Genomic DNA, 15,851 nt, shown 5'->3' on the forward strand with positions numbered 1-15,851 from the left:
TGTGCGCACCCACTAAAATACACATGCTTACCCCCGCACACTTTCCCCAAGGGAATATGCGTATGCAGTTCAGTGTGTGCGCGCACTCACCTCATTACATAAAAAAAATTAAATTCAACTTTAAAAAAAATAGATAAATGGTAATCTGTAAGAGATTGATTGAATGAATTAAAACTAACACTATTTTACTAAGAATTGTCATGGGCTACACCGTTTTGACGCAATTGGTAACACAATAGCAACCAACGGTAAAAGAGTCGAAACAAATAAGAAAACCACAATAAACAATATTGTATGTATTTTCTGTAAAGGGCTCAAAGTACACACGAACGTATTCGATGCGACCTTAAGCACTACAAAATTGAGGAATAAGTGTAGGTGAAGCATGAACGAAGTTGTCGCAAATATCGCCGCGTACACTTCGCTTGCGGTTACCTCACGTGACTGCATCTTTTAAAGCTTATACGTTATATTATGTACATGCATAGTTACGAATATAACCGTGACATTCTCTCACGTAACATACTATTATTTATATTTCTACCCCAAACAAAATGCTAAACTAATTACTAGTAAACACAATGGTTTATAACGTGAACCAAAATGAAGTTTATTATTTACGCTTAGTAAAAACTGATTTGGTGTCGGTTATTTATTTATTCTGCGGAGCTTAATACGACGGCGGCGACAAAGGGGTTAAAGGTTGAACAATTAAAATCCGAAACTTACCTTATGTAAATACTTTGATTCTAGTTAATGTAGAATCAGATATTATTAGGTAGGTACTGTAAAAGTGTCTTCTTTTGGTGATTGTATTATTAAGAATGTCCCTTGCCGACGCCGACTTGCCAAGACGTCAAGGAGCCAGAGCGCTGATAATACCTAACACCTTTACAATCCCTTTGAGGTTTTTGAGGACATTCCTTTAGCCATGCTTGCCTACTGAGCTAATGGGATCCTATCTCTTTCGGTTATATTTAACTGTATCATACTTCGAATTAGAACTAACAACATTATCTTAATTTTCTCACCGCACAAAAAGATAGCTAATAAAAAATGTGCGGTGAGAAAAAGAAGATAATTTTAGAAGTTCTAATTCGAAGTATGATACAGTTAAATATGACCCAAAGAGATAGGGTTTCATTAGCTCAGTAGGCAAGGCGAAGGTCCTGGGTTCGAGTCCTAGATGCGACCGTATATTTTTCTGTTTAAAATTTTCGTTTATGAATCGCTTATATCGTCTTTAATAAATAAAAAATAAAAACAGAAATTATTTACCGCATGTATTTTTATAAATCTCAATCCACAGTGAAACTTTTCTTTTTAGAACAATGCAATTTTCGTAATCCCAATGTAGCACAGCATCTGACAGAACTGCTTAGACTATGATAAGTCAAAACCCCTTCAGCGTTTTAGGGTCATATATGACAAGGCGTCCATATTTTATAAAAATATTTTTTTCTTTTTTTCTATAATGCGGAAATACTTAATTTTTTGAGATTAAAAAGAAATATAAGAATTCTTTCCAGTTTGCCTCAATATTATACTGGAATCCATTAATAAAATACTAAAACTATCCAAAACGAATAATTAATATTTCGAGCCGCTATCGTAACAATCGTTTTAACTTTTAAAATTATTTATAATTTTTTATTACATGATCGAGATGAAAGTGTAGGTACAGTTTTCTTACAAATTCTCCAAACAAAACGAACCTGTTTTCGTGTGTTTTTCTATGATTGGAGTAAAAATTTAAGTAAAAATGTGGTTAGTGTTTTTGACAACATTTTTGAAGTTTGATATTAATTTTTTATTTATTTAGAAATAGTAATGTTTTTTAAAAGCATACACCCGAAAGATAATTTAATCTAGTTTCTAAAACAAAATTTGTTTTTACCGAAAATGAAAAAAACATGATGTATATAACACTTTTCAAATACACAGAAAACATTGCAAACTGTACAAAAGTGATATATGTATAAGTATTGAAGGGTTGAAATTCCCATGAGTATGCCCTTGTCATGATCCATGCACAGTTAGGTTTATAAAATGGTACCGTTTATCAGACTATATTTGTGTATAGAAGGGTTTTAGTAATGATGACTGGGAATTGCTTGTATCGGAGACGCGCATTGTATTTTTGTATTTCCCTGATGTAACCTGATCCGATCTCTCGTGAAGTTTTCAACACTTTGAAATAGAATGTTGGATTCGTCTTATATGGCGTTCCTGCCGATCCAGCTCCAGCTAGTATGGTGCATGCTCTTGTTGGTTACGTATTTCTTCGTAATTATTATATTATTTTTTAATGGTAGATTAACTAACCCATTTACAGAACAAGATTTATTATTTTAACATTCTTAATATTATAAAGAGCAAATAAATTTTTCTACTGTTTTAGAAATTTCATTAAATGGCATTATTCCTCTTGTTATGCTTGCTGTGCTAAAATATTAGTTCTGCCATTTGGTATCTTGGTATTAGATATAGTGTTAAATTCAGAACAGTCCAGCATCTTTATTTTATTTTTTATTATTTATTGAGGAAGTTTAGTTCTTGGTACAATAGGCAGTTCTGTGATTTTGATTTCTTCATATATGGCAATCTAATTCTATTTACATTTCTGGTTTCGTAATTATGAACATCTCTGTTAAAAACAGTTTCATACTTAAAATATTTTGAGATTTGGTTGTTCATGACTTTATGCACAAAAATTAACACATTAAATAACAGTCTCTTTTTTATTGGAATCCAATTTAGCTGCTCTCTCATTTGATTAATTCTTTGCCTATTTGCCTTTTCCCAGTATACATCTCATAGCTCTATTCTGTATATCATCTAGTTTGTTCAAATTTTCTTCATTGGCCAAATATAACATAGTAGTGCAATAACCTAAATGTGGAGCAACTATAGTTTTATAAATGAGCTCTGTAGTATTTCCATTTTTGACTTTTTTTGATACCTTCTTTAGCAAATATTCAAAATTTGCTGTGAAAGTGAGTTTTGAATCGAGTATTATATCCAGGTACTTAATTTTATTTAATTTTTCAATTTTTTCATCATCAATTGTCAATTATAACTCTGTGTTATGCGTTTTGTTGCCAATCTGATTAGTTCGATGTTTTGTAAATGCTAAAAATGAATCTTAGGATGGGGTTTTCCATAGAATTTGAAAAATTCGTCAAATTTCAACGATCATTTTCGGGTTCCGTGAAAGTCATATTCTAGTTCTGTTATTATATCATTATAGGCCAGTTACTTGACAGAGGTGAAATTATTACAAAACCTGAATAGAACTTTCACAGAACTTGAAAATCAACAATAAAAAAATATTAATTTGTTTTAGACCACTTTAATTTTAATTACACTCTACCGGTTTCGGAAGCACCCTTCCTTCGTCAAAAACTCATTACAAACTTAAAAATTAACACTGAAATTTGAAGAATTGTTCAAATTCTCTGAAACAACCCGTCCTTAAAGATATGGTAGAATTACGGTAAAAAATGTGTAGAATGCTAGTCAGTGCCTTTACCTATAATCAATATTAACCAGCAGCAGTTTTTTTTTGAAAATATCGCATACATGTCAGGATATCTTAACGCATCGTCATAACGAGTTTTTAATATTTGAAATAATGGCTTCAAGGCAAAGGATCATTATTTCCTTTACATAGACCCAAGTAAAAATCATACACATTATTTTATTTTACATGAACCCTTACCGACTTACATTCCAATAACAAACTTACACCATATTACTAGTCGACACTCGTTACTTAATTATTATTTTGAATAATTACTATTTTTTTATTAATTTTTAATACTAATTTATATACCAATAATAAAAATAGTCGGTGAATTATTTTCCCATTTGATCTCTGGTGGGTTGACGTATTATACTTGTATTGTTTTGTATTTATTATGCTTATATAATGCACTTGCATAGTGTAGATTGACTAGATGATCATTTGTGGAGAAGTGTGTGGAAGGGTTTAGTTTTTCCTGTGGAGAAGATTTTGTGGGGAAGTCGGAAAAAAAAATAATGTATACATATTTACATTGTAATTGAACATGTACATCCTGTTGAGAAACTTCTTAATTGTGTTAAATAATAATAATACATAAAACTATATTAACGTGGAAAACATCGAATTCAGGCGTATTTCTGATATTTTTCTATTTCTGATCCCCCCTCTCCTCCAGGTCCTTCTCTGTGGAGTTTGTATGAAAAAAAACTGTAAATTTTTATCATCTTTCTCGCGTAGAAAGGGGTTGTTCAAAATATCTTTTGAAAAAATATTATAGGATACCTAGATATTAAGCCCGCTTCGTATTCCACGCGCCTTCCGAATGTTCTTATTACCCTCGAAAAGTGTCGATTACTAAAATATCCATTAAATATATACATACACAAATTTAAAAGCTTAAAAGCTACCCACATGTCAACCTTAAAACCCTAGCCTTTCGCGCAAGATTGAGCCGCCCGCTTCAAACAGACCGAGTCTGATAAATTAATGATTACTCTTATGGAGTTCAAGCCTCCGATCATCCAATTTCCGCAAGTCCCGCATAATGTATGAGGCCGTCCTGTGAAACATTAATGCTCCAGCGTATGCGAAGAAGGCACTTTTCCACAGACTGATATGGAACGCCCCGGGAGCACCTCGGAAAGTGCCAAGGAAAACACCAAGCCGCGGAGAGTGTATGGCACGCGCCTGCTGCGGCCGCTAGCATTCCGCGTTGCGGGCGAGGAGTGATTTCGGACTCCATAAATTATTTTCCCAGCAGTAAAGATACTTTATTAGTGCTTAATACTAGCAACAGATGTTTTCAGTCATTTCATTTTGAAACATGGCTTTCAATCTGGCGAATCTTATATTTAGATACACGAGCGTTAAGTATTGTTAATTTTTATGACGTCTTCATTGAATTTATCAAAACTGACTATACCGCATAAGAGTCCCAACTGCTCGAAGCAAGTGGGATTACGGCGAGTGTTATAAAGCTCCGGAGAGAGTGGGAAGGAGATGGGAAAGGGGAAGGTTATGTACCTGGTTATTAAGTTCTGGTCACCACAAGTAAATAAATCAAATCTGCCACATTGAAACAGAAGTTCACAATTGTTTACCTCTGAGGCCCGGTATATCTGTCAGTTCGTTTACTCGCTATGTACGAGATTCCTCGCTTAAATTTAAGCCGGCTAAATTTACCTCTCAATCCTTGATAAGAGGAAGAATAGTTCCTTCTTTAGATGTTGAGGCGCTAGCAGTCACATGTCAAACTTGACGTTTACGTCAGCTTGCATAAATAATTTCATACTTCCATCTCACCGATATTTATCTAAATTGCCTAATTCTATCAGTATGGACTATTAGATTCATCGAGCGATGACGAATGACGATGTTATTAACTGATAATCAATCTAAAATTTTAAAAGTATCAATGGTTAGTGAACCATAATTTCGTGAAAAATCCAGAAAAACAAATGCTATTTAAAATTAGTATCCTCACTGATTGCTCAAGCTAATTGAAGTGGGGAACTTTATCGAGAAACAACTCGTAAGTGCTTCCAACCTAGCCGAGCTTAAAATCAACTGTATAGTTTTAGTAGGACGCCTGGTCGTTAGAACACCGGCCAATTTTTAATTTTCAAGAATAATGAGATGCAAGTTGCTTGTTGATGGTTCACTTTATACTTCGACTTCCTAAAACCGGAAACATATTTATAGCGCCAACTAATTTTTGTATTCCTCAATAGTAATTTTTCAATTTATTGGTACATGGTCAATGATTGTGTGAAAGAATTGAAAGAAACAAATCTGAAAGAAAGTTGCCTGTTGTTCGCTGACGATGATTCCATACCAAGGATAATAACTTCAGTAACAATTTTGTAAATTTGTTATTAATTCCGTATCAAAAATCAAGTCGAATATACTATTTTAGGTTGTCGGTGCGTGAAATATAATATATTCCTGCCTGAATTTATTCACGTTCAATGAACTCAAATCGCTTTGTATTTAATGTAATTTAAAAAATGGAACCTTTTTAGACAAGCGATAAAGTTAGTTAGTTAATTTTATTAATTAATAATTCTATATTTGAAATCAAGTCGAACCCGTTTCTGTTCATGATTTTTCAAGTTAACGGTATTCATTCAAAGGTTTAATTTCTGAACATCTCTCTAATTTTTCAACAAAAAATACATGCTTACTTATTGTATAAAAAAATAGACGATATTTGTTTTTTCTTAATATTTGAGCTGCTCGGGTGTAGACCATGTTAACTGACAAAAACAAGTTGTGAGCATTTTGACTGTTTGATGCATAAAAATAATTTGATTCGTGAAAAATTAAGAGTCGTTTTTTTATTTTGTTTTATGGCAATACAAAATAATGTTCTTGCAGTAATATGATTTGAAAAAAAAAATAATTGAGAAATGGAAAAAAAGTTGGTTACCATGCTTTACATGAATACACGAACCAATTTATGGTATATAATTTTTTTATAATGTTCCAAATTTAATAGGTGCAAAATATACGGTAGTATGTTGGAAGTGAAATTAATGTTTCAAAAACGATATAATTATTCATCCACGGTTAATCATCTGGATCCTCGTGAATCACAGAAGATGTAATCGATTGATAACAATATGACTGAAATAATAACATTTTCAGGTAAACAGTGTCATGTGCGTGTGGATACAATTGTATCCACATTTATATTAAAATTATTAAATTAAATAAATTATCCACATTTATATTATCCATATTAAAAGTCTTTTGAAAATCAATTAAAGCTGTAACGTGTAAAACATGTTAAATAAAAACACTTAACATGCTTTACACGAAACAGGTAAAGCATGTTAAGTGTTTTTACTTAACAAGATAAAATCTTATCTTGGTTGTATCTTCACTTCTTTAAGAGTTTGGGTTATTGTTTTCGGCAGAAAACGTGAGGCCTGCTACACTGTCATCATTGTCAAAAGAATCCACAGAATTTACAATATTTGCAGTCACTTCATCCATTAATTGTAATGACACAGAACATGGCATGTGTTGGCCATTCGCCAACTTGCATCACTTACCATTCTTTATTGAAATAGTATGTTGAATGCCATAGATTAAACATCTCAAATCGTTCGTTAAATCAGTGTTATCACACGAGAAGACATTAAAAAACTCCGTTTACCCGAAAAAAACGATTATTGCAAAAATGTGAGTTAACATGGACTACACCCGAGCAGCTCACTTTTTAATCTACATTTTAATATCGTGCGATATTTCACGGGTTTGCGCCAGTAAGTAACTAACACCTCTGAAAAGTTGGTTCATTATCCATTGACCATTACTTCAACAACATTATTTTATGTAATTAAATAATAAATTTTTCATGTAATTACTTCACAATTTAAAACATTGTATGAGATTTTTTCCTTATTTCTCCTTGATTATAATATAACCTTGACTTAGTGTTTGGTACCGTTATGGGTGGTAGATTCGCAAAGTAAACATAATACCATTTACTATGTCCTTGGTCCGGCTTCGAATACTTTTTGTGCAATGGTTATTTTAAAATGTTTATTCTTGCATATTCTTTAAAAAATTATCGTATATTAAAAATTAATTGTAAATGCAGGAGAATGGGGATTTAAAAAAATGTTATTATTATTTTACACAAGTCGAGATTAGAATTTAGAGTGGAAATAATATCTCTTTGATGGCATTTTTTATTTTTATGATAGAGTGGATACGGTTTACGTATATTTCCAGGGAGCACTTAGGCTATACCATTTTACCTCACTCCTTTAACCACCCGAGCGATTGGTGATATATATATATACATTTACCGTAGTATATAATTAACACCATTCCTCAAAATATTAATAAAAATATTAAACTGCTTACTGCGGTTTAAAGTCAATGAATCCACCTAGATTTCACCGTTAAAACCATATTGTTAGGTTGTATAAATCTGGAACGTTATGGCATGCAATAGCTCAAAAAGTTTTTGCAAACTTGGCCTAAATGAGTGGTTAACAGTAACCCGGTCCCTTTTATAAAGTTCACCGGAGTTGTTATTGGATATATGACTATGCCTTCTGGTTCTGCAATGTGTCTTCTCAGGTTTCTGAGCCCCGTTCCCAATAGAGCAGGACATTGGCAGCAAAGGTGAATTGGAGTCTCTTAATTCTCTTCATATTTTCCGCATCTATTAGTGTTTTTCATTCCCAACAAATGTATGTGTCTACTGAGGTGGCAGTGTCGCGTTAGTAGTCCTATCAGTGAGTTTCTTTCCATATTGAGTAAGTAGCCTGTTTTGTGCAGGATCTGGTCCGTTCATGAGTTCGTGGTATTTAGTAAGATACGTTAATTGACAAAAATCTTTATAAATATATCTTTATATATAAAGTATACAGTTCAAATTAAAGATGATGATCCTAGTAAAGTGTCTTAAATAAAATGTTGATGTAATATAGAGAACAAAACAATTTTAATTTAATAATTAATTATTATTTTTCGTCCCAAATACCTAAAACGTGCATATTTAATTAGTATTGGAGGCAGATCAATAACGTGTGTTCGTAGAACTTTCATAGAATTACGTAAACAGTATCAAACATTCCTTTGATAAACTTTGATAATGTTTATGTGGCTGCCTAAATAGTGTAATTTATTTTATTGCTACCCATTCGCAGCTCATACGTAATATGTAATGGATGAATGCTATTTTTTCTTCATGAATTGCTTTGCAACATTTCCTATATCTGTTCAACAGTGGCGGGCCGTGACCTTTTTTGATCTAACTTTACTATTTCAGAAACTCAAAAAAAAAAATATATATATATATGTTTTGAAGGAATGGAAAAAGGTCACGGAACTCCACTGCTGCCCATTCGTATTTTAAATTACATATTTTAAATTTAATCATAGGAATGTTATTTTTATATTTATCGTAGATTGAAGAAAAATCATGGCGACAATAGATGGGCGTCCCACGCAGTACGGCGTCTCGCTGCGTCAACTGAGAGACCTGATGGAGCACCGCGGGCTGGAGGGACTGGCGCGCCTGCGCTCGCTGGGCGGCGTGCAGGAGTTGTGCCTCAAACTCTACACCTCCTCCACGCTGGGGCTGGCCGGCTCCGACACGGATCTGGAGCACCGCCGCGAGACCTTCGGCTCAAATACCATTCCGCCTAAGCCGCCCAAAACCTTCCTGCAGCTGGTTTGGGAGGCTCTCCAAGATATCACCCTCATCATCCTCGAAGTGGCGTCCCTCATATCACTAGGGCTGGCTTTCTATCAGCCGGCAGACGAAAACTTGCCTTTGGATGAAGAAGAAGCGCATCACGGTTGGATCGAAGGAGCTGCCATCCTTGTGTCAGTGATCGTGGTGGTCATAGTAACAGCGTGTAATGACTACACTAAAGAGCGGCAGTTTAGAGGGTTGCAGAGCAGAATCGAGGGCGAACACAAATTTGCGGTGATCCGGCACGGAGAACTAAACCAACTGCCCATAACGGATATCCTTGTCGGAGATATTTGCCAAGTTAAATACGGAGACTTACTACCAGCAGATGGAATATTGATTCAAAGTAACGATCTAAAAGTCGACGAGTCATCTCTCACCGGTGAATCTGACCACGTTAAGAAAGGTGAACATGTTGATCCGATGCTGCTCTCTGGCACTCACGTCATGGAGGGAAGTGGCAAGATGCTCGTCACTGCGGTAGGAGTCAATTCCCAGGCTGGTATTATCTTTACTCTCCTGGGTGCTGCTGTGACGCACGAAGACATGGAAAAGAAGAAGAAAAAAGATCAGAAGAGATCGAAGAAGAGTACTTCAATCGATGATGGTGCTAGTACCAGTCATGTTACAACAACCTGTGAAGAAGAGCCGATTATTAACAATGACATAGCTCCTGACACATCCAACAAAAAAGAAAAATCTGTCCTGCAAGGAAAATTAACGAAGCTAGCAATTCAGATCGGATATGCGGGATCCACTATTGCTGTGCTTACTGTGATAATGCTCGGAATACAATTTTGTATTAAAACATTTGTAATCGAGCAAAAACAATGGAAAAATTTCTATATCAACTATTTTGTTCAGCACTTTATTATTGGCGTAACAGTGCTCGTCGTGGCTGTCCCCGAGGGCTTGCCACTTGCCGTCACTTTGTCGCTTGCATACTCTGTCAAGAAGATGATGAAAGATAATAACCTAGTCCGTCATCTGGACGCCTGTGAAACAATGGGAAACGCAACAGCCATCTGCTCAGATAAAACCGGAACATTGACAACTAATAGAATGACAGTAGTCGAATCCTTTATTTGTGAAAAACTAAGGAAGAAAAATCCTTTGTATGCAGACCTGCCACCGATAGTTGGAAACATGCTTGTCGAAGGTATCTGTATCAACTCTGCTTATACATCAAAGATTATAGAACCCAAGGACCCAACTGAGCTCCCAATGCAGGTTGGAAACAAAACTGAATGTGCTCTACTCGGTTTTGTCAAAGCTTTGGGAAGAAATTATCAGGCTATCAGGGATGCCATTCCAGAGGAGTCTTTCACGAGAGTATATACTTTTAACTCGATGAGAAAATCAATGAGCACAGTTGTTCCTCGGAAAAACGGCGGTTTTCGATTATATTGTAAAGGTGCATCTGAGATCGTCTTGAAGAAATGTGCCTTTATTTACGGTCATAATGGAAAGCTTGAAGCTCTCACATCTGATATGCAAGACCGACTGCTGAGACAAGTTATCGAGCCAATGGCAAGTGATGGATTGCGAACAATTTCCATTGCATATCGCGACTTTGTTCCGCAAAAAGCTGAGATCAACCAAGTGCATATTGACTGTGAACCAAACTGGGAAGATGAAGAGTACACTGTTCAAAATCTGACGTGCCTCTGTGTGGTTGGCATTGAAGATCCCGTGAGAGATGAAGTTCCAGAAGCTATTCGACAATGCCAGAGTGCTGGTATAACTGTCCGCATGGTGACAGGTGACAACGTCAATACCGCTCGGTCAATCGCCGTCAAGTGTGGTATAATTACTCCGACAGATGATTTCTTGATTATGGATGGAAAAGAATTCAACAAGCGTATCAGAGACCATCAAGGAAATATTCAACAACACTTATTGGACAAAGTTTGGCCACGACTGCGTGTACTGGCCAGGTCTTCTCCTGCTGACAAGTACACCCTCGTTAAAGGAATTATTGACAGTAACCTTTCATCCAACCGCGAGGTGGTCGCAGTTACAGGAGATGGAACCAATGATGGACCTGCTCTAAAGAAAGCCGATGTCGGGTTTGCGATGGGAATTGCTGGAACGGACGTCGCTAAAGAAGCTTCTGATATTATTCTGACTGATGATAACTTCAGCAGCATTGTAAAGGCTGTGATGTGGGGAAGAAATGTCTACGACAGTATTGCGAAATTCCTTCAGTTCCAACTAACTGTAAACGTAGTTGCTGTGGTTGTAGCCTTTGTTGGAGCATGTGCAGTTCAAGATAGCCCTCTGAAAGCTGTGCAGATGCTGTGGGTCAATCTGATTATGGATACTTTGGCCTCTTTAGCACTTGCAACAGAAATGCCAACACCTGATTTACTATTGCGCAAACCCTATGGCCGAACTAAGCCATTGATCTCCCGCACAATGATGAAGAATATCCTTGGCCAAGCTCTCTACCAGCTGGTGGTAATATTTACCCTGCTCTTTGTTGGTGAGCGACTGTTCGATATTGAATCTGGGCGTGGAGCAGATTTTGGATCTCCCCCAACCCAACACTTCACGATCATTTTCAACACTTTCGTAATGATGACCCTATTTAATGAATTAAACGCTAGAAAGATTCACGGACAGAGAAATATTTTCAAGGGGATTCTCACTAATCCCATTTTCTACTCTATTTGGGTGCTTACTTGCATTTCCCAAGTTCTCATCATACAATACGGACGCGTCGCGTTCGCTACCAAATCGTTAACCCTAGAACAGTGGATGTGGTGCCTGTTTTTCGGGGTCGGAACATTAGTCTGGGGACAGATTGTGACTTGTATTCCCACACACAAGATCCCCAAAAATATGATGTGGGGCCACGGGCAGTCGAGCGAAGATGACGATGCCAACGGGGATGACAGCTACAGCGCCGAACCCGAGAGCACCCCAGCCGGCCGCATCCTGTGGATCCGCGGTCTGACCCGCCTGCAGACCCAGCTGCGCGTCATCCGCGCTTTCAAGTCCACGCTGGAGGACTTGCGCTCTGTGCACAGTCTCAACAGTCTGCGTAGCTCCCGCAGCCATCAGGGGCCCTACCTGGAGGACGACACGCATACCCTGAACAAGTCCAATAACCAGCAGCACTCCCCCAACCTCTCGGGAGCCGGCACTTCTTCTAACCGCCTCCACACCAGCCCACACGGGACCAGCTTCATGATTAAGCCTATGCACGAAACAAGGATCTAAATCACTTTCATACTAACTTTGTGTGCGTGTTAATTACGTGTGCTAAATTGAGACACATCATAGTTATATAAAGAAACACTGACTGTTAGACAAAATACGTATACCTATAAAACATGTAATATTACGTAAACTATATGAAATCCTCAAGCGATACGTTGCGTCGTGGTCGAGTAATGGGTATTCAAGAATTTGTAATGATGTCAATAAACCGATGTTGAAGGTGGAAAAACCACGGAATGTTCAGCATGTAAATTGAACATCTTATAATATATTTATATATATTGTACATAATACAACAACCAAAGAACTTTTTCAAACAAGATAAAATAATTCAATTTCAAAAATATTAAATTTAAGCCATATCCAATTGAAGACTTACCAATATTCAATGATTACATACCATATTTAGAAATTCCAGGTAAAGAATGACCTTCTCTTCGTATTGCATTGAAATTAATTAATATTAAATAATATGTACAAGTAGGCAAAGATGCGGTCACGTAATTAGAAGTACGTGTGTGTAGGTAATTGTAACTCAGCAGTGCGTACTGTGTCGAACTCATTATTTTGGTAGGTTTCCCCCACTCTTCAAAGTACGCGACCAATAATATTCACGGACCGCTAATGGTATACAATCAGTATTAACGAGGCTGAATCTATGGTCCATTTTATTTAATACATTTATAATCCATTGTTAGAAGTTAACGCTATTTACGGAAAGTGTATTTTTCTATGTCTTTAAACCACACCAGTCTGTCCCTAAATGTGATAATTTGTTTACTATGTACACGAGCTCCCCCAGCTCGTCCCTCTTCCCACCGGAGAGGTCTTTCTATGTATCTCGGACCACTTATTGTACCTATGTCTAAAAGTTATTTTCTTACGGATTTCTTACAAACCCTATTTACTCTTCTTAACATTCCACTTTTCTAATGTTTTATCATTAAGTATTTTTATACGACAAATCAGTGTTCCCACCGGGAGCGGATATCGAGGTTCGAGAGGCGAAGGCGAAGGCGAAAGTGAAGGCGAAGGCGAAAACGAAGGCGAAAGCGAATGGGAAGGCGATTGCAGGCAGGCGAGGCGAGGGCGGTTGCGGCGCACGCGGGGTGCGATCGATCATACACTTTAATAATTAGTGGAATATGCTGGGCTGCTGGGCGAGGCGTTCACTGCGTGCACGTCCAGAGTGCCGGACTCTCGGAATACTAACAAACTTATACTAATACAATACATACATGTGTTTATTTGTTTACCCCCTCCCCTCCCGTACTGTTTGTATTGCGTGTACCTCTCAACACATTTTATTGTTACTTGTTTACATTGCTGTTGATGTTGGTGTGACGATGAACGGTCGGTGATGCCGTTCCTATGCACTTTTGGTTGTAGAATATTTTATTAAATGTTTCTCTAACTAATTAGCTTAGTGAATTATAATGACTAACATGAATCTGGGGCAACTGCACTGATTTTATAGCTTTGTGTATTCAGATTATAGATGATTTAAAAACGTGATTTGATTCTATTTAAATGTGAAATATTTTAGTTAGAGTGTGGAGTGAGTAGGAGTTTTGGAGGTAATTAAACTTACATACTTCGTAACATCGTTATTATTTTTCTCTAATAAACAGTAGTTAAAGTATTATTATTCACATTTACAAGTTATCGAAAAATATTTAACATTCAAATCGGTTAAGTAATGAGTAGAGAGAATAGATTTGATAATATTATTATTGTCCTTTAGTCCAGTTATACTCTTCTTAAAATTTGTATATACTAATAGAGAATTCTATGATTGAGATGCTGTTTGCCAATAATGTATTAGAGAATGAATCCACCTTGCTGGGGAAGCGCCGCGACTCGCGACTCGTACGACGCATCTAAGCCAAATTTGTAGATACTGGTTACGAGGAGCGCTGTCACGGGCCCAGTGAAATGGCGGTGGACAGAGAAACTGGCAAGTTCTAAATTTCTAAGTCTAAAGTATACTTATTTAGCTGTAAACCATTATTACATTATTACCTTATTGTTAGACCGAGTGTAAAACGAGGGAAGTAGTGTGTATATTGATTACATTATTGTAGTATTACAGTAGCGTATAGGAGAGATGTGTATATTGATACTGTATAGAACGTCTGGTTAGAAGGTTTGTTTGTTTGTTTGCGGGTGATTACTGGTTTACTGATCGTATTGTTGGGGGTGATAGTTTATATAGGAGGCAATCGTTACATCCCGCCTCTCCTGGTGTTCTAGCGGTTTGCACTCAGTTGTTGGTTGGTGCGATGCGATATGATGCGATGTGATGCGATGCGATAGTGCAATTGTGCGGTGACACTTCGAGTATACCCATGTATAAATACAGGCGCTCGACAAGAGCCAGAATGAGCTCTCTTTTAATATTCTGTGTGTTTCAGTGAACTATAACGTAGTTGTTGATCAATATGTATTGTCAAGTTTTTATTTAGCATAGATTGGATTAAGTCCTTAAATTTTAACAATTTACGAATATCAAAATATTGAATATGCACACCTTTTTAGTAGATATTAATAACCTATTATATCTATCACCCGTGGGATTACATTATTAATATAGTTGATTAAATGATTCTGGTCGAATACAATCACATGAACTTATACCAACACTTCGTAGATACGAGTAACCACTGTATCCACTCTACGAACATTGTAATACGCTTGATTAAACGAGAACATTTCTATTTATTCATACTAGATGTTACCAAGTATTTAGCGAAACAATGTATTGCTTAATATTAATACTTTGTCAAATGTTTGCTTCAATAAATACTTAATCTTACACAACAAACGTATCTGTGTTTTAATTGATACGAATTGTACCCGAGAGTGAAACAGCTGAGTTCGCTGAAATGCGGGCTAGTGAGGTCACAACCAAATAATGGTCCTCGCTTGCAGCTTCACCGCTTCACTCGTCTTCACCCGGTGGTGGTGGAGGGCTTCTTTCTCTCTTAAGCGTCCCCCGACACCCCACCCCAACCCGCCATGCTGCCTGCCGCTTTTGTGCTATTTTTTAATTGAGTTATCCTCACAACGTGACAACATCCAACACGTCACATTTATTTTAGAACACACTAGAACAGCCCACACTTGCCCGGCTTGTTCGCCGAATGAGTTTACCTGTGTACTGTACAATTGTACAGGTGCACCGTATAGAGCCGATCTTTGGCGAGGCTGATACTTTTCCAAGCAAGGACTTGATCCACATTTTCACAATCAAAGCTTGTACTTACATTTCAACTATTTATGTATGTTTTGGCGATTACCACTGCTTTTACAGATACCGGTTCAACAGAATTGCATAAAAAAAAACTAAATTAAATTCTGTAATTCATCTGTTTTTAAAAC

General features: G+C 36.7%; 1 protein-coding gene across 1 annotated transcript in view; it reads left to right on the forward strand.

Moving 5' to 3' along the window:
• Window positions 1-15,545, forward strand: part of LOC149412445 (plasma membrane calcium-transporting ATPase 2-like) — a 73,809-nt gene extending 58,264 nt beyond the window's left edge. Inside the window, exon 2 of the mRNA XM_089645796.1 lies at window positions 8,956-15,545. Within this exon, the coding sequence (XP_089501922.1) occupies window positions 8,970-12,470 (3,501 nt within the window). The 5' untranslated portion in view covers window positions 8,956-8,969 and the 3' untranslated portion in view covers window positions 12,471-15,545. The remainder of the gene's footprint in view (window positions 1-8,955) is intronic.
• Window positions 15,546-15,851: the final 306 nt, after the last annotated feature.

This window comes from Hesperophylax consimilis, chromosome 23 (genome assembly GCF_061612785.1).
Source record: "Hesperophylax consimilis isolate HC1 chromosome 23, BYU_Hcon_1.0, whole genome shotgun sequence".
Taxonomy (NCBI): Eukaryota; Metazoa; Arthropoda; class Insecta; order Trichoptera; family Limnephilidae; genus Hesperophylax; species Hesperophylax consimilis.